At 40.0% G+C, this 20338-nt stretch overlaps 2 protein-coding genes across 5 annotated transcripts in view; one reads left to right on the top strand and one right to left on the bottom strand.

Moving 5' to 3' along the window:
* The window catches only part of CAPZA1 (capping actin protein of muscle Z-line subunit alpha 1), a 47564-nt gene extending 33929 nt beyond the window's left edge, over window positions 1-13635 (bottom strand). Inside the window, exon 1 of the mRNA XM_045546816.1 lies at window positions 13222-13635. Coding sequence (XP_045402772.1) covers window positions 13222-13371 — 150 coding nt within the window. The 5' untranslated portion in view covers window positions 13372-13635. The remainder of the gene's footprint in view (window positions 1-13221) is intronic.
* A 54-nt stretch (window positions 13636-13689) lies between these two features.
* Window positions 13690-20338, top strand: part of ST7L (suppression of tumorigenicity 7 like) — a 74385-nt gene continuing 67736 nt past the window's right edge. For 3 of the 4 annotated variants that reach the window (XM_045546807.1, XM_045546806.1, XM_045546808.1), the window contains exons 1-3: window positions 13690-14164; window positions 15900-15982; window positions 20057-20219. In XM_045546807.1, the coding sequence (XP_045402763.1) occupies window positions 13960-14164; window positions 15900-15982; window positions 20057-20219 (451 nt within the window). In that variant the 5' untranslated portion in view covers window positions 13690-13959. Of the gene's footprint in view, window positions 14165-15899; window positions 15983-20056; window positions 20220-20338 lie in introns of those variants that run through there. The other variant, XM_045546810.1, reaches the window with a different exon arrangement.

Below are 20338 nucleotides of genomic sequence, written 5' to 3'. Positions count from 1 at the left end.
TCTGATATGAGAGTGGCTATACCTGCTCTCTTTTGATTTCCATTTGTGTGGGTTATTTTTTCCATCTTTTCATGTTGAGTCTGTGTGTATCCTTGTGGTTTAGATGTGTTTCCTGGAGACAGCATTTACTTGGGCTGTGTTTTTTCATTTAGGCAGCCTATGTCTTTGAGAGGAATGTTCAGTCCATGTAGGTGGAGCAGAGCTGCTTGTCAGCCAAGGTTCTCTCCCTACACTTAGGACCTACTGAGGCAGTAGCCCCAGGCTTCCCAAGTGGTGCGTGTGGTGTCTGAAGCTCATCCTCTTCTCGGTTCCCATGCCAGGGAGGAGGTGTGCTCGGCTCCCAGTCACAAGGCATGACAAAGCAGAACATCTGTTCCCTCCTTGGCCAGGCAAGGATGACACAAAGCCAGAGTGATCAAGATGTCATCAGTTGCAGAAATCTGCTATTCGCAGGCACCGGATCTCTGCTGCACCTGCTCTCCGGTGGAATGTCTCTGTACAGACTTTGAGCAGTTACCCAATCAGCCCAGCGGTCTGCAGTGAAAGAGGGAGACTCCTCACAGATCAAGCTGCCTGTAACTTTTGTTTCCCTCCTATAAAGCAGTGTCCCTGTGGGCTGCCACTATCCTGCTGTCTTTGCCTCTTCCCAGCATGTGACTAGTACTGGGACCTCCAGCTTAATCTTTGAGATGATGGGTGATACTTGCGTGTATGAATCAGCCCTGTCCTGTTTGATTGAGTTGATAGATGCTGTAAAGAGCTATAGAGTTGTTCTGTCAGTGGCTGATGCTTGCAGGAATGAGCCAACTGCTGAGATGTTCTTTTGTGCCTGTGATAAGCTCTAGTCCCTCAGGTGGAACACTTGAGTGCCCCAGGGTTTGGGAGGGGCCCTGTAGCTCTCCCGGGGTTGCTTGATCTTCACAGTAGAGGTGGGTAGAGGAGCAAGGCAGGGCATGGTTAGGTTGTGTGAGCCTGGAAGGCTCTGAAACGCCTTGGCAGGACTCAGGGGTTATTTTCCCGGCCACTAGGGAAAGCCACTGGAAGAGGGGTCAAGGCAGGCTCTCCAGACCAGGAAGGCTGCTTGTGAGGCTGGCTTGGTTGCTATGGTGCCACGGGCTGGGATTTTCCCTGCCAGAGGACCTGCCCTGCCCAACAGTGTAGTTTTTCTGTGGTGGGGGAGATGGGTGCTCTCCCAGTTCATTGCATTTCAGACCCCAACAGTATTCTTCTGTCAGTCCTTCAGACTTGGGCTCCCTTACCTCCAAAGTCCAGCTCCCAAACCTCCCCTTTGTGTCCCCCAGCAACCCACTGAAGTCCTGGGGCACAAGATCTGGCCTGCATATCTGACCTGCTGGTGTGTTTCTCCAAGAAATGCCAGCGGCTAGGGAGCTCCCAGTTTGGGCACCCCAGGTCCATTGCAATTTCTCACAGGGAAATGTGTAGACCCCACTGTCTGTGGAAACCTCAGACTGGAGGACCTGCCAGCAGGGTAGAGGCAGCCACTTGGCCACTTACCAAATTCTCAACCACTTACCAAATTCTCGGCTCAAACTGCTCTTCCAGTTGCAGTGGGGGAGGAGCAGGGAAGGATAAGAGTCTGAAAGGAAGAAAGCTGGCTCTCCGACCTCTTGGGTCACTCTCCTTGGAGGGGAACCCCACACAGAATGACCAAGCTCTGGGATGATGCAAGTTCTCCCCACAATTTCACGGTTGCTGTAGTGTTTGGGCTCATGGGAGTGGAAAAGCTTCTAAGTACCTTGGTAGCCCACTGATCACCAAAGTAGTGTGGGAGAAAGGGACTCCCCCTTACTCCTTCATTGGGCTCCGAGCCTCTCTGGGTTTGATTCTCACTGATATCCTTTTTTCCCTTTATCCTCTTCCTTTTCTGCTTCACAGTTTTCCTCTGTAAGTTCCCCAGCAGGCTCTGACACTTCTATGACCTACACAAAAGCTGCATCCTCTCTCTTTTATCTGAAACCATTCCTTCCCTCTGGGAGGGCCTGGAAAGTGATGTCTCTAGTCAACCATCCTGCCCCTCCCCTTCTTGACCAAACTTTAGTCAAGCTACTCAGAGCCCTCTTTTGAACTAGGCTTTGATCTCCCCCCATACTCCTGTCTTTGGCCTGCCTAGCCCAGTTTTAGCAAGAATTCATCCACCCTCAATAACTGATCAAGTTCTTCATCCTCTGCCTTAGATATATAAGCACTTAGCCTACCTTCAGCAATAATCCCCCTACCCTTGATGTCTCCTTTTAATAAATTTCCCACCCACTGACCCCCTCCCCTATTCTGCTCATTGGCTATACACAAATACCCAGCTGTCTTTATTATATTAGATAAGGCATTGAACCTGATTTCTCTTCCCTATTGCAATACCCCTATTGCAATAGTCTTGAATTGTCTTCCTTGCCATTTTAACAAGCGTGAGAATAATTATTTCTTTAGCAGGAGTCATCATTGTATTTTATACCACTTAGTATAGTAGTATACAAAAATGACAAACCAAAGCAAAAAATTTACAACATACAAGAATGAACCAAATAACAGCTCCTGTTAACTCTATTTTCTAGTTATCCCTCCCAAACATTCCCTTTTAATTTACAATGTCTTTACATACCAAGTTAGAAGAAAATAATTCCTTAGTTTTCATTCTGTTCTCTCCTAACATAAGACATCCACATGTTGGTAAAAAGATCTCCAAGTATTCATCTAATGTGTTCATTTATAAGTTCAAAGTAAGTGGTAAGCCTTAGTCATCAACTATTAAAAAAAAAAAAAACCAAAAAATTTTAAAGGACTGCACAACCTCAGTGAAGATTTAAAAAAAAAAAACTTAAGTCTTATCCTAAATACAAAATAGCATTGATATATATACAGGAGGGAAAGGGCCCTACTTAGTTTAATTAGCAGAGCTGCCTAAATTTCTAGATCAAGAACTAGAGAAATAGAAAAGTCTGAGATAAAACACTCAAATGAGTCAGAGATTAAAATGAGTGAAAAGATCTCATAAACAACTTGTTGTTTAGGACCTTAAATGTGTTAAAATACCTGCCACCAGATACAACGACTACTGTTTTGGAAATAGTCAGAACTAGGTTAAGAAGTTAGGAAAAAGTCCACACCAAACACCTTGAGAGTCATGTTTTAGCAGGCAATGATGCAGATGCCAAGTTCAAAAGGGTAGAGTTTGGCAGTAAGAACCCATGCTGGATGGAAACAGAAGCAGTGGGAAATAAGGATTTTGCCTTTAAGATCTGGTACATCTGGCATGTTATGGCATTCTAACTTAAAGGTATATCTTTTTATCAATTTTATTTTTTCTTCAGAATCACTGGGAGTCAAACCTAGTTTCACATGCCAGCTTTACTACTTAATTTTTGGGTCTCAGTTTCTTCATTTGTAAGAATAATACCTGCTCAGATCTAAGACTGTTTTAAGAATCCAATGAGGTAACATGAAATAGACTTAGACATAACAAATAACTTAATTTTTTTCCCTAAGCAAATGCCTAGATGTTACTGAATTTGGAGTAACGAGTTGTCTTTAAAAATTTAGATCTTTGGCCGGGCGCGGTGGCTCACGCCTGTAATCCTAGCACTCTGGGAGGCCGAGGCGGATGGATCGCTCGGGGTCAGGAGTTTGAGACCAGCCTCAGCAAGAGTGAGACCCCGTCTCTACTAAAAAATAGAAAGAAATGATCTGGCCAACTAAAACTATATATAGAAAAAAAAAAAATTAGCCGGGCATGGTGGCGCATGCCTGTAGTCTCAGCTACTGGGGAGGCTGAGGCAGTAGGATCGCTTAAGCCCAGGAGTTTGAGGTTGCTGTGAGCTAGGCTGACACCACGGCACTCACTCCAACCCGGGCAACAGAGCGAGACTGTCTCAAAAAAAAAAAAAAAATTTAGATCTTTGTGTTTAGTAATTCGTTCATTTACTCAAAACAAAACAAAAAACAATTCCTTTGGTCCTAGGCAGTGGGGTGGATACTAAAGATGAAGGCAAAAAGGAGAACAGTGAAAGAAGCCAGCCAAGAAATTCTCTTTGGCCTTAAACCAGTGATTCTGAACAATGCCTACACATTAGAATCACCTGGGGAGATTTAAATATATTGATGCCTGGGCTCCAACTGCAGAGATCCTGATGTAATAGATCTGGCGTAGGGCTTGGGCATCAGGACTTTAAGAGCTTTCTTAGGTGATTCTAACACACCGCCAAGGTTAAGAGTCACTACCTTAAGCTAATATAAAGTGCAAATCGTAATGGTGAATACAAATAACCTAAGACAAACATACAGTAAGCACCTTAGCTTTCCAATCTTAGCATACTTTACCACTGTTAGCAAAACATTTTATACAAATGATAGCCCTCAGTAAGGATATGTCAACGTTTAAAAATAACTACAACACAAAGCAGCAAAACTGCCAAATCAGTAGTACCAATAATATATGGCACAGAACTCAACAGGAAGTAGATGGATATGAGCTGGGTTGCTGAAAGACAACTAAGGAAAAGGAGAAGCTGGGCTCTGCAAAGAGCTTTAGATATTTGGAGGGTGGGGAGGAAAGCAAGGGCACTACAAGTGAGGTAATAAGAACCCAAAGGCGGGGAGGAGGCTTTTGTAAGTAGATCAGTTTGGCAGAATAGAGGAATTGGAGATAATAAAAGAAAGGGTGGAGTAAGATAAAATTAGTCTAATTTTGGTATGCCTTGATACGCTAATATCAAGTCTAATTTTATTCTGTAGGTCATGGGTAATGGACACCTGCTGAATCTTTCTGAGTAGGAAGCTCCATTAATAAAAATTAATCTGTCAGCATTGCAGAAGTACGGGTGTCCTCAATATGGCTTCACAAAACCTGGAAATCAGACTGGCCTATGAAAGTTAACTATGAAATCAAGACAGATGGTATTACAGCTAGATTCATTCGCAAATTCATTCATTCAACAAATATCTGAAGACCCAGTATGTTTTAGGCATTGGTTTTACTACCATACTGGCCTCATGGAGCTTATATTCTAGTGGGTGGAGACAATATATGAGATTCAATAACTAAAATATATGTTATAATAGTGACAAATGCTAATGAAAAAACATAAGGAAAGGAAGGGGGTATGAAATGTTAGGATTTGGAATTGGATAGGGTAACCAGGTAACAGGGTTCACTGAGGAGGTGACTTCTGGTTAAATGAGGGATAGAGAAGAGAACTTCAGAGAAAAGAGCAAATGCAAGACGCTGAGGTGAGAATGTGTGGATGGAATAGAGAAGACCAGGGGAATAGAAGGTAAGAGATAAAGTCACAGAGGTAAATTGCAAGGAGGTAAAATCTTAGAACATGTAGGCACTTGACAGCAAAAGAACTTTTATTAGGAGATGGGCAAAAACCTACTGAACGGGTACAATGAACACTATCTGGGTGATGGGGACACTTATAACCCTGAGTCAAGTATAACATAATCGATACATGTAAGCAAAAGCATTTGTTCCCCACTTCCTGTAATATTTTGAAATTAAAAAAAAAAAAACTTTTATTCTGAAGAAGATGGGAAGCCACTGGAGGGTTTTGAACAGGAGTGACATGTTCTGACCTACTTTTTAACTAGATCATTCTGAGTGTTTCATTGAGAACAGACTGCTAAGGGGGAGGGCTGGGAAAGTGGGAGCAACAGTAGAAGCAGGGAGACCAGATAGAAGGCTATTGTAATAATCTAGAAATCATAGTGGCTACTTCCAGGGTGATTGGAACAGGGTGTGGTGAGAAATAGTCAAATTCTAGGTTTTATTGTAAAGACAGCCTACAGGATTTGCTAATGACCTATACGAGGATTGTAAGAGAAACAGGAGTCAAAGATAACAGTCAAGTTTTGGGCCTGAGCAACTGAAGAATGGAGATGTCATTAAAGGGGAAGGACTGCAGAAGCTGCAATATGCAAATGTTTGATACTTAAAAGCTTCCTTCTAGCCCTAGCCCTGCAAAACTCTCCTACTAGTAATATGACAGCATGTTAACCTATCTAGAGAAAAAGTGTTCACTGCTGTTACACAAAGACCTGACTTGGTCTTGGTGTTGGGTATATATACCTATTATGGAGGAAAATGCCATTAAAATTTTATACCATATGGTTAATTTCCCTGGTCCTAATTTCATGCTCAGACTGTTAAAAAAAATCTGTAATTTGAAGGCGGGGCACAGGGGTTCAGGCCTGTAATCCCAGTTTTTTGAGAGGCAGGGGAATTGCCTGAGCCTGGGAGTTCCAGGTTGCAGTGAGCTGTGCTTGTGCCACTGCAGCCTGGATGACAGAATAAGACCCTGTCTCTAAAAAAAAAAAATTTATATATATATATATATAAAATTTTTTCACCATGTGCCTGACCTATCTGAAAAAAAGAATCTAGTTCCTTCTGTATTTAGTAAATTAGTTGTTAGTCTACTTTTATACATTAGTTTCATCAGCCCAGCTAAAATGAATTTGTCCCTGAGAGAGAGAGATTTGGGTTTAGTATGCTGAGGCTCAAGCTTCTGAGTTTAACAGGCAGAGGACTAAGATTTGGACCACTGCAAGTTCACTAAGATAAGGATTCTTGAGATGCCCAAGAATTATTGGGAAGCTTATCAAAAATGGATTCCTGACCACCAGTTCGAAAAAATTCTGATTCAGTAGGTCTAGGATAGAACTCAGAAATCTGCTTTTGAAAGAAACAATATTGAGATTCTGCTGCAGGCAAGAATGTTCTAAGATACCGTCATACCATAAAGTTCTTAAGAGAGGCAGCCAGTCCCCTTGGCCTTGTCATGGGTACTTTCATGATCTTTAAACTTCTAAAGCCATGTTTCTCAACATATTAGAATTTCTGGTGGCATACTTAAGCTCAAAAGAGCACTAAGCTAATTCAGCAACAATTATAATGCAGTCATGACCAGAGAACATCAATCTTATAGTGCCTATAAAAGCATCCATGTTACTACACCATTAACTTGGTTGCTGTTTAGGACTGTCATATTTCAGCAGAATTACTCACTGTCTACTGTCTACTCAAAGGAATCAAAATGGGTAAGAGGAAAGGCTCTGGAAGCAGACTGTCAGCATTTTATCTGCTCTACTGTTTATTAGTTCTGGATGCTTGGTCATATTTTTTAACCTCATACGTGCCTCAGTTTTGCTCTATTGTAAAATGGGGTTAATATAAGTATCTACCATGAAGGGATATTTTAAGATGAATACATGTTAATACATAAAGTACTAGCTCATAATCAGCACTTAAATGTTATCTAGATGCAAAACAAAAAGAATTCACAAGGCAAAGTTCTCTCATGTTTCAATAATCCCACTACCTTTCTTTGGTGCAACCTGGCATTATGCTGTTTTCTTGCTTATATAGTATGTTATACTATGGCCTACCTATACTGTGTCATTTCAGCCACTCAACCAAACGTTCCACCTCATAGACACTGCCCTAACAATCCATATGTGCAGATACAGCAAAGATAAATTTTACACATTGCTTAAGGTTTTGTAATACATTATATTTGTTAGGAATTTGTGGTGAACCAGCGAGAATGTAGGAAGGAGAGGCTGGAGGCAAAGAGAACAATTGAGAATGTTGTTAAAAATAATTTAAGCATAAGAAAACGCCCTGAATGAAGATAATGATAGAAGGAACGTAAACAGATTAGAGATATTGTTAAGTGAAAAGTATATTTGTTTGCTGGTATATGCACAGAATATAAAAGATACAAAAGGAATTGGTAATATTGGCTGCTTCTCGGGGAAACTGGGTGGCTGGAGAACAGGGGTGAGAGGGGACTTTTTACTCATGCCCTTTCCTACCATTTTAAGCCCGTGATTATAGTTCCTATACTACTAAAATAAAAAATGTTTTAAAGTTAATGGAAATGGAATAACAGAATCTAACAACAGGAACAAAGAATTTACAGGACTTGAATGCCTAATGAACATGAGAGGAGCAGCTAAGGGGGAAAAAGATGATGCCAGTGTTCTTACTGTGCAACTAAGAGAATAATGGTTGAACAGAAATGCAGTGGTTGGCTGGAGGTTCTGATGACAAGAGAAAATAATAGTAAATGGATATTGAAATTATCATCTAGTTAAAAACCCCCCAAGTAGTCATTCGTCCTCGGTGTCATGTCTAATTTCCCCTATCCAGGGTTTTTATATTCATAAACATATAAGGACTTTATTTAATTTTCTGGCAAGAAGATGACAGAAGTCTGTGCACAAGAGAGAGAAAAAGGCAAATAATATCTGGTCCCATAGTGTGTGTTTTTCTGAGCAGTCCTTTTTCTAAAAGGGAGGACTTACAGCAGATGAAGAAACACTTTCATTAGGGACTTTGCAAGGCTTGAAGGGTATGTACATGGTCATTTTGATATCCATAAGGCTTTGCAGTTTTATGGGACCTGTAGGAAAATGCACCCCGGGGGTTCAAATGTTCCCAGCAGTGGCATGGCAAAGCACCAGCGATGGCAGCATATGCTCAGACACACTGCACAAAGAGGCATCCAAAGTGTAGATACATTCATAAACACAAGAAATACCTACAGATTGCCAGAAATAATTGGGGGGAGGCAGTGTTTTATAGGGGATGAAAGAGGGTGAGCTGGGGAAATATGAGAATTAATGAGGCTGTGATCTCTTTCATACATACCAATACACAGTGCCTACACTGTGTACTTGGTACTAGGCTAGGCACTAGATAAAAAGACATGGTTTCAGTTACCAAAGAACTCAGTCTTGTTATCAGGGCAAATGTAGGAAGCAGACAATGACAGAACCTCCCAGAACATTTCAATGTTTCAATTTCTAAAATAGAAATTTTTTTATTGGCGTTCAAAAAAGTTCACTAAACTTTCTTGGGTCGGTTTGACCCAATTCCCCCCTACTCCCCTATTTTAGAAGAAAACTGAGGCCTACCCATACAGACTAAATGATTTTTCCAAAATCACACAAGTGGCTAGAAGTACAGCAGGGAAAGGCCAAATCTCCTAACATTCAGAATCATTCTTTTCTACTACATCACAATACCTCATTTATACTTCATTAAGTGGATGCCTCTATTCTGGTTTTTCATTTATGGTTATGTGGAAAAAAACTGTAGTGACAGAAGCATGGCTCCAGAATCAGGCAAATCTGGGATCTGAATTTTCTGACAAATTACACTACTTTGTTTAATATTAAGTTGTTCCTAATAAAATAGCTAAATGTTCTGGAAGAAATTATGATAAACCTTTTTTTTTTTTTTTTTTTTTTGGTAGAGACAGGGTCTCACTATGTTGCCCAGACTGGTCTCAAACTCTTGGCCTAAAATGATCCTCCTGCCTCAGCCTTCCAAAGTGGTGGGATTAGAGGCGTGAGCCACGGCACCCAGCCAATAAACCTATACTCGTAACAAAAGATTGGGCATCTGAGTTTGCACCTGCTTATTAGTCTTTATGCTCCTGTTCCAGGATTTTGTAACAGATTATATGAATACTACTCAGCAAAGCTAACTGAAAAGAAGTGAAAAGAATGACAATATTAATACTAATCAATGACTTGTTAAAAAACAGCCACACCAAATAAACTTTAGGGCTTACTTCATCTTACAAGGATAACTAGTAAATTAAGGAGGTAATACATAATCAAGGAAATGGTAGTTTAAAAGCATAAATATTTTTCATGTGTTTTAACAGAGCCCTCAAATTTCTCCATCTATTTACACCATTTTCTGTATCTCTGCTAAATATTTTTGATAAACCTGTTTCTCAAAAAATGCCTTAAAACTGAAACCATTGTCTAAACCCCAAGCATGTACTTTTTTTAATACAAAAAATTATTTATTACTGAAAACACTGCCTAAACTGAAAGCATAACTTCTCAATTCTGGTATTCTAGAAATTGTACACAAATATTCTACTAGTTAGGTTGAAAGGAAAAAATATGCTAACCATATTTTTCAGCCCTAAAATTCTCTTTGCATTCATGTCTTAAAAATGCTGAATCAGGCAGGGCACAGTGGCTCAGGTCTATAATCCTAGCACCTTGGGAGGCCGAGGCAGGAGGACTGCTTGAGGTCAGGAGTTTGAGACCAGGAGCGAGACTCTCTTGTCTCTACAAAAAATAGAAAAATTAGCAGGGCATGGTGGTGGGTACCTATAGTCTCAGCTACTCTGGAGGCTGAGGCAGGAGAATCGCTTGAGCCCAGGAGTTTGAAGTTACAGTGAGCTAAGATGATGCCACTGTACTCTAGCCCAAGACCCTGTCTTCAAAAAAACAAACAAAACAAAAAACAAAAATGTTCCATCAGGCCAGGTGTGGTAGCTCACACATGAAATCCCAGCACTTTGGGAGGCCAAGGAGGGAGGATCACTCAAGGCCAGGGGTTTAAGACCAGCCTGGGCAACACAGAAAGAACCCCTCTCTACAAAAAATTTAAAAATTAGTTGGGTGTGGTTGTGCACGCCTATAGTCTCAGCTACTTGGGAGGTTGAGGCAGAAGGAAAGCTTGGGCCCAGGCATGTGAGGTTTCAGTGATCTATGATCATGCCACTGCACTCCAGCCTGGGCAACCCTGTCTTTAAAAAAAAAAAAAAAAAACACAAAATTGCTGAATCATGAAATAAAGAAAACAGACAATTCAAGTAGTTCATCTCAAATTTCAAGCTTCCTAAGTATGGTATCTCAGTCTTGCTAAGCAATTAGAAGTAACTGAAGAGTCAAGCTCATTCTCAGAAACTGTAAACTCAAGGGTACAACTAAAAGCACTTATTTCTGCAAGTTATTACACTTTCAACTTCCTGTTTTATTTAGACAGCTCATCATGACCATTTCAGGTAATGATGCAGAAGTTAAAAAAACCCAACTTCCTCTTTACAAAGTGATAAAAACTTCAGCAGTTAGTTATGAGAACGGATGATTTTACTAGCTTGTACAGAAATACTTGCAAGGAAATCATAGACCATCATCACCAAATTCACCTCATGGTTTATTGCTTTAAAAAATAACTAAGATAAAAAGCAATATTAAAATATATTTGGCAACAAAAATAATATGCTAGGAGATAAGAGGAAACTGGTCACAGATCTTGTTATAAAACCAAGACTATTAATGTTATTAATTAAAACACTATAATATCTAAAGATATCTTAATTGGCACTTTGAAATACATACATATTTCCCCAAGTTTAACTAAAAAGGCATTCTAACCTAATATCAAAGACAAAAATCCAGCAACACTGGCAAATGTGTATGACTTGGAAACAATAAACTTCAAAGTTTATTATCTAAATTCTTTGTGAAATTTGGTTAAAATAGAAGAAATTTTTTTTTTTTTTTTTTTTTTTTTGCTTAATGGCCGGGCACGGTGGCTCACGCCTGTAATCCCAGCACTCTGGGAAGCCGAGGCGGGTGGATAGTTTGAGCTCAGGAGTTCGAGACCAGCCTGAGCAACAGCGAGACCCCGTCTCTACTAAAAATAGAAAAAAAGGATTTGCACAGCTAAAAATATACATATAGAAAAAATTAGCCAGGCATGGTGGCGCATGCCTGTAGTCCCAGCTACTTGGGAGGCTGAGGCAGGAGGATTGCTTGAGCTCAGGAGTTTGAGGTTGCTGTGAGCTAGGCTGACGCCACAGCACTCTAGCCCAGGCAACAGAGTTAAGACTCTGTCTCAAAAAAAAAAAAAAAAAGATAGAAGAATTATCAGTTGGGCTAACAAATATTAGCCCAGTATTTTCACTGTAATTTAATCTTATTTGAATCATAACTATTTACCTCAGAATAAACATTTTATTATAGTTTTCTTTCCAGCATAAGCTCACAAGTCTTTTTTTCCTAACTCTTAAACATTTACGACAATCAGTTTCTTAAATAAGAGAAAAACCAATGCTGAGAGTGTTGTTCAATGACTGGTAAGTGTAGAGCACATTCTTCACCATTTCAAAATGGCATGCCATATGTAGGTATATCAAATTATTCTGTACATCAGATTCCTGGATTATACAGTCCCCTCCCCCATCCCAATCTCTTATTTAAAAAAGAGCCAAGACAGGTTTACAGAACACTCAAGGGTGCACATTTTGTAACAGCCAGAGTGGGAAACAAAAGACATAATTCTTGTCCTGTAACAAGTTACCTAGTGAGGTCATTCTAATTTCTACTGGCCCTAAAATCACATATTTACTGAAAAGCCTGTTATGAAAGGTGTGCAACTGTCAAGAAAAAAAAGTTATTCCACCTGCGATTATGCTTTTGTATTTAAGACACTTTTCAAGAAATAAATACACAAACTGCACACTGATAAATCCAGCTATAATCAAAGACTCCCCAGCAGAGTATCAAAGCAGGCAAGATGCTTTGTTCAGACTTGAATGTGTTAACATGAAATTTATGTGTTATATAAAACCTTCTGGAGATTAACAAAATCCATTGGCTATTACTGATTTGTTAACAAGAAACCAAAAACTAGTTTTCAAAAATTATAGTTAAGAGGATGTAGGGGCGGGGTCGGGGGTCCGGGCGGGGTGTGGGGTGGGGGGCGCGGTATATGTACACAAAATCAACCATCGGAGTGTCTACGGGGAAAAGGCTGGTGTCCAAACTGAAGCAAATGCCCTGAGGCTTACACGTTTATTACAGAGCACAGGCAATAAATAGTACGTGAGAAAAGAAGTGGAGAAAAGAGGTGGACAGCACTTAGGGACCTTTCTCCCTGTCGAAGAGTCGTGACAGCACAATCACTTCCTGAGAAAGGAGGAGCAAAAGGGAAGTTAAGAGGCCACCCTGACCAGGAAGTGACTCGCCCTAAACTAACCCCAATCACACCTAAAAATGGGGGGATGGGTGAGCCCCAACAGCTAAAGGCGGCAAAATAACCGCTTTTAGATATGCCGCGACATAATCAACGCCCTCTCTCATCATTACAAAAAGGAGTTCACAGTCACGATTCAATAAGGGAAAAGTCTCTTCTCTTGCAGGAAGGCCACCGGGCTGTGCCTCAGGCCCAGGAGGAAAAGAAGAGAGTTGAGGAATGGGAAACTGGGGCCACCGTGAGGCAGAGGAAAGCCCCTTAGGAGCGAAGCGTCCCGACTGCAGAGAGCGTATGTCAGCACAGGCCAAGAAGCTTCTTTTTCCTGGGGACACTGCCAGGCTTCCTACCGCAGCCGGCTCGGGCCCCCGTTCCCTGTCGGGGGAGGAGGTGAGAGAGAGAGGCGGACCCCTTACCTTCTCCTCATCCGACACCCGATCCTCGAAGTCGGCCATCTTGGGCTGCTCTGGCCCAGCCCGGCCGCAGGCGCGAGGCAGGCCGGGAAGGAAGCAGAGCGATGGAATCGCCGCGGGGGCAGTCGGAAGGCCCCGCCCGGAAACGCACATCCAGAGGGCGCCATGTCAGTTACGCGTGGGGTGACAACTCCCAGCGCCAGTGCCCTGGGTCGCTGGCACTTCCTTAAGTGACTTGAAGTCTAATCTCCTTCTCACTGAGTTACAATCATTTCCCCATTCATCTACTGGACGCTGGCAGCGCGTTTCGACTGTTATTGGCGCCTGGGCTCCATCCGACCTGATAGTAGTTGCTCCTCCTATGAGTTTTCCTGGTACCAGTGATCTCCATGGCAGCCGAGTCCAAAGCATTAAGAGCTGCTCGGCCTCGGGAACGATCGGTGGCTTTTCCAACCCCGGGAATGGGGTGAATGGAAACAATAACGCTTCACTCCGGGGTCACATCTCCGTTCAGTGCCTTCAGAACAGACGCCGTAATCCGTCCCTTCCCCGCCCCCCCGAAGGAATAGGTGGCCCCAGTCTCGGGACTCGCTCCTCCACCTTCCAATCTTCCCGGTCCCGGTTTCCCAGGACTCTCAGCCTTCACACAGGCCAACTTCAGATCCGCCACTATCCCAGGATTCCCGAGTCCGGGCTTCCTGCCCTTCCCTCCCAGCTCCCGGCGGCTGCGAGAGCGGCAAGATGGCGGAGCGTGGCGGCTCTGGTGAAGCCGCAGCTGCTGAATCTCTTTCTGCACCTGCTCCCGGCAGGAGCCCGCCGCTGGGCTGGAAGGAGCGGCTGCGGGCCGGGCTGGCGGGGGCTGGGGCCTCGTTGTGGTTCGTGGCTGGGCTGGGGCTGCTTTACGCTCTGAGGGTCCCGCTGAGGCTGTGTGAGAACTTGGCAGCGGGTGAGAGGACCAGACCTCCCGGGGACGGGCCAGGGGCCAGGACAAGTGCCGGGGGCAAGGGCCAAAGGGCAGAGATTCTCGGTAGTCATCGAGGGCCTCGGAGAAGTCGGTGATGCGCGACCAAGTGAGTTATTTTTCTCTTGGGCCGCTACCCCGCAGCTGATTTTCAAACCTGAGCTGCAGCTCCCGGCTCCTCCCTAGAGCTCTTAAAGATCCGCCCTCTCTCTTACTTAGATCCTCGCTTACCCGAGGAAAAGCCACCTGACAAGCTGTAAGCTTCAGGTGGGTAGGACAGAAGAGACCATTCTCAGATTTAGATACAGAATTTGTATACACCCCCACCATTGGTAAAGTGCTTGAAAATCATTCTTTTGAGTCTCCCGCCGCCCACCTTAGAGAACCCACACTACGAAGATAAGCACATCTGTCAAGGATTTCAAAGAAAGAAAATGCCGTGATCTTAGTAGACTATTGTTTTAAAATAGTTCTATTAAGAAACAGTTTTCGTGGTATTTGTATGTGTTCCTTTAGACTTTATCTTGAGTAATAAAATAGAACAGTACAGCAAGTAAAGAGAGACACCTCCCTCCCCCGCCCCTAAACAGCAGTGGGTTTGTTCATGAGTTCTTTCGACATCTATGGAGCGCTTGCTATGTAGTCTGGACTGAAGGTACAGAGATGCATAAGCAGTGATGACCGCGTAGATTCTGAAAATACTGTGCTATTATTTACTTGTAGACAGGACAAAGTGGATGGAACCAGGGCCTCTTACCATGTCATTATATTTCACTCAAGCCCTGAGAAGCAACTTCTGAACAAGATGGAAGTATTTATTTCTGTTTCTTGATGACTTTGGCTATCAGTACAGTGGTTTATTTTTCTGTAGCAAAAGAAGGCAATGTCCCCTTTCCTATAACATGAGATAACAGGGAAAGACTGCAAGACAATGTTCTGAGATATTTTGGATTTTTTAGAAAATAGGTACAATGTAAATTCATATATAACTAGTACACTAAAACAGGCTAGACTGAAGAGCTAATTTGGTGGCTCTGTAACAGGTGAATGAAGCATTTAATCATGGTTTGTATGCGCAATGGCATGTTATTCATTGATATATTATTTATTTTTCTACATGTTAACCAGATACACCATTTAGATGAGAATAGTTGACTATTATAGATTTTTATTTCTTTCTAAAACCCAAAGTACTTATGAGACATTTTTTTGAAGTGGAAAATCTGATCCAGGATTTCAGTAAGTCAGGTGCAAAGAGCTCTCAGTTTGTTGCTTTTCTCTTTGAGCTATTTTGCCTCTCTAGCTGACATACCAAATACTACACTGTTTGTATCTCACCGAAATAATTAGGGAGTTTTCAACCTCCTTTGTTTAGCTTCTTATCCTTATGGAGTTGCAAAAATTCTTGTCTAAATTATGATTTATAAGTGCTTTTATTCTCAAAAGCAAGCTGATTTGCTGCTTTGATTTGCTGCTTATTTAACCAACAGTGTAAAATCCTACCTTTACATGTGTGAATGCATTTTTAAGATTGATAAAATGGTCATTTAAAGTAGCTTTTTAAAAATTACAATTTTCTCAAATGAATTTCACACTAAATATTAATACTACTTATGTCCCTCCACTCATAAAGACACCTGCATATTTGTAACTTAAGTACTTTAAATTTGTATTTTTTTATTTGCATTTTCTAAACTTTGATTTTTTTTTCTTTTGACAGTGACAGTATTTTTAAATTCGTTGACACCCAGATTCTATGTGGCACTTACAGGGACATCTTCTTTGATATCAGGACTAATATTTGTAAGTAGTTTCCATTTCCTTCATTCATGTTTTGTTATTTATCTGAAGATCCACCCCGTTATATGGTTACAATAATTATAAATTGTAGTTACTTATAGATTAGCATTTCCAAAATGTGTTCAGCATTTGAAAAGAGAATTACCTATTCAGCAAGTTTGGGGAACACTACTTCTCCCTAACCACTTGTAGAGATTGGCAGTATTTATTTGCATATTAAAGACTTATTATATACTGTAGTGGGGGAAGGGATGGTGATGAGGTAGACGTTAAATACCTGCAGGGCCCAAGTTGGTGACAAAGATGAGTGAAATGGACAGAATTTAAGAATTAAATTCCATATGGGTAATCTGGACAGCACATACTCCTTCTAAAAGGGGCTAAAGCTAATTGTTGCCATGTAGACTGTGACTAGTATTACCAGATCTTCCTATTTTTCAAATGATTTCAAGAAAACTTAGATATACAGATTTTATATAAATTTTTCAGTATTTTAATATTGGCAACATTGAGCAGACTAAAATTTATGTGTCTTGTATTCAGCCTATAGTTTTTCCAAGCCCTAGTTTCCTCATCTGTGAACTAGGGACAATAATAGTATCCACTTTATAGTATTATGAGGACTAAATGAGATCATGTGTGTAAAAGTCTGTATTAATAACATGGTAGCGGGCTCAAAATGAGCACTTAATGAATTTTGGCCATTACTGTTCTGAGAAGTCCCACAATAAAGAAATATGCTTAACTTTAATTCAACTTTTTCTTGAACAACATATCATTTTTTATTAAAAAATGTGTTTTTAAAAATTTTGTAATCCCCATTAACATCCCTGGATTCTAGTGCTTCCTGCTGTACTCTTTGGAAAAATACTGCTATAGATAAAAATCTTAAGTTATACGCCATGCACGGCCAATGGATTTTTCTGTTCTTTTTTCTTATCTCTAGGTGGTGCTCTCCAGCTATAGTAGAAAGAGTAGTATTTGTATTGGACCTTTTTAAAAATAGGGCCTAACACTGCCCATTTTGTTAAAGTGAAATGCCAGATAAGAAAGAGATTTTTCTCTGGGGGAAAAAAATAAGCTATTGAGGAATTCAGGTTAAAAGCTATATGTTAGTATAAGCCTCACAATTTATTGATTTATAAACCCTACTCATAGTTAAGCATATTGTACCATATTTAGTCAATAGCATAAAAAGTCTAAATAAAGGAAATAAACTATCTTTAAACAGCTGATGTATTGGAGAAAGCATTGGTTTTGGAATGAGAATTTTGAATCTCGACTCTGCCACTTACTAGCTGACTTCAGGCAAGTCACATAAACTGTCTAAATCATAATTTCTTCATTTATAACAAAGGGATAACTTATATATACATATATATGGTTTCTAAAATCTTTTAAAATATTTTTGTAACTCTTTTTAAAACAGGGTTTTAAATATATAAAAATTAGGAAATTCCAGTAGTACTTTAAAAGTTAAATTTTGTCATCACCCTTGCAATACTGATGGATTTTTGTTAGCAAGGTTGTTGTATTTATAATTTCTTTTACTGCCTAGACTTATCCAACTTGTATACACGTACACTCAGATATACATATACAATGAGGTATATGTGTGAAGCAGTCTAGTGTAATGGTTAGAAGCTGTGAAGTCAGGCAAACCTGAATAAGAATCCCAGCTCTGCTACTTACCAGTAATATGAGCTAGAGCTCATTATTTAAATTTTGAATGTGTGTCCTCATCTCTAAAGTCAGTTATTGTGAGGATTAAATGCCATAATGCATGTAAAGGGCTTGGCACAATGTTTGGCTCTTAGAAAGCTTTTGGTAAGTATTAACAATTATTATTATCATTGTTCATTTATGTTAAAAAGTTGACTTAAAAGTTGAAAAAGCCTCTAGCTTCATATTAATTCATAAAAAACCCACCTGTACTTTATATGGTGAAGGGCAGTATTTATTATTGCCCTTGTGATTACTGTCCTTGACAGTATTTATCCAATGTTTTTATCCAAGATTTATCCAATATAAATCTTATCTTTTCTGTCACATAAATAATTTTTGCTTGTGTAATTTCTTCTGGTTGTTTTAAAGAAGTTTCATCACACTTCTTAGTAAAACATATGGTAGAAGCCAAATCATGGACACATTTGGTGATTAATTTCTTGCTAACTCAATAAGAGTGAGCAGAAAGAGGAGCCATTTTAGACTGAGCATAAAACAATAGTGGCATGATAGAAAAGATTGCTGCACCTTGATTTTCTAGCACTTTCCTATAAATGTTATAGCACTTAGTCAGTGGGCTACAATGTAGTGAAAAATGACCGCATAGTTATGACACCTGTGTAGCATATTTGTTCTATTATTTACTGAGACAAAAAATAACATTCCTAGAGGTTTGAAAACTCCAATTGTTTTTGTGATGTGCTCTGTTTGTGGTCATAGTAAAACAGTTTAAAAAAAGATTAAAATCTCTTAGGCAGTTGTGGATGTGTTTGTTTATTTTTTAAACAAATAAAGTAATACATTTGTCCAATACATTTGGCAGGAAACTAGTCTCTCAGTTGGCTTTTTGAGGGATATGTTCCATAAATAAGAGGAGGAAGATATTAATTTTATAGTCAAGACATATTAATAGAAAACTAATTACATAAAATTGTTCAAATGAACATAATGAACAATTTCAAATTTCATTCAACAAATATTTATAGAGGGTGTCAAACACTGCTGTAGGTGTTGGGCATACCACGGTAAGCATATTCTGGCCTCATGGAATTGGTCTAGAAGGTGATTAGACACAATGATTCATTCACTTGATAATTGTTTATTATGTGGCCTACTGGTTGCCACACACTTTCTAAGCACTGGGCTTACAGCAGTAAACAAAACAGAAAAAAATCCCTGTGCTCATGGAGTTTATATTTTGTTAGAGGAATAGATCATAAAAGATAAATAAGTCACACAAATAGCATGTTCTTACTAATAGTGATAAGTGCTAAGGGAAAAAAATGAAATAGAGAAGGGCTCCCTCAGGGGAGAAGGTTGAAATTGTATCTAGAGTAGCAAGGTAAGGTCTCACTGAAATGGTGACTTTTTTAGTAAAGACCTAAAGGAAATGAGTAAGCTAGCTATGCTGCATATGTTACTTCTACCTCAGTGGGAGTGTGTTTGGGGGCTTAAGGAACAGCAGCAGTTATTACAGGTGAAAAGATTACTCTGAAAGGAAAACACAGGATCCAATGGAATTGCACAACACAGTTGTCTGTTCTGTGGAATCAAGAGAAGTTCCCTAAGGAAGTGTCATTTAAACTGAAACCCGCATGAGCCAGGCAAAGGAAGTTTGGGAGGTTGGAATGTCCGCCTATGAAAATTTCTGCTAATTTGGCACAGACAGCTTCTTTTGGTTCCTTTTTTTATAATAGGGATAAGCTATGGAAACACAAGTGAATATCCTGATTTTTAAATGGGTCAATATGGGAATGATCTTGAATCTTAATCTGTATGTTAATAATATTGCCAAATATTGGAGTAATACTTTTGGGTTCAAAAAGCACTTTGTTATAATTCTTGTTAACCACATTTAATAGACAAGGACACTAACGTTCTGAGATTTTAGCGATTCAGTGACTTGCCCAAAGCACACAGCTAATAATTGGCTGATTTGGGAGTCAAACATGAACATTCAGATCCTGGTCTAGTGGTTATCCACTATGTTAATTGTTTTAAAACTGTTTTTAATTGTGCTACAGATAGAATAAAATGACAGTGCAACATAACAGAGTGAAATTATTTATAGATTAAACACTTCTTAATGTTTTTTAATGCTTTATTATATATGCATAGTTTTGCCTAAGCTTGTCTGAATTTTATGACAAAACTATAAAAAAGGTATTTCACTTTTACACAGCATGTGTTATTGGTGAATCTTGTGTTTGTGTTGTTTTGCTTTGTTTTGTTTTGAAGGAGAGTGCATTTAAAATGCTGAATTGAACAGGAACATCTTGAGAGAATGTTTTAATTTGCGCTCATTTATCTGCTGATCAATTCTAAGTGAAGGATGTTTTCTACTTGTCGTAGATATTTGAATGGTGGTACTTTCATAAGCATGGCACATCTTTTATTGAGCAAGTATCTGTAAGCCATTTGCGACCACTGATGGGAAGAACAGAGAACTGCATTTCAGAACCAGGTTCTTCTTCCAGCAACAGAGAAAGTGAAACCAGCAGGCACAATTTGTCAGGTGACTACTTTTCTAACATCATTTTCAGAGCTGTATAGTTAAGATTGAGTTTGGCTGTGAAAAATAAAAAACTCAAAACAGAGAGCTATGGTTTGAATGTTTGTATTACCCCCAAATTC

Source organism: Lemur catta, chromosome 3 (assembly GCF_020740605.2).
Source record: "Lemur catta isolate mLemCat1 chromosome 3, mLemCat1.pri, whole genome shotgun sequence".
Taxonomy (NCBI): Eukaryota; Metazoa; Chordata; class Mammalia; order Primates; family Lemuridae; genus Lemur; species Lemur catta.
Note: the sequence above shows the minus strand (reverse complement) of the source record. Positions and strands in the feature narration are given on the sequence as shown.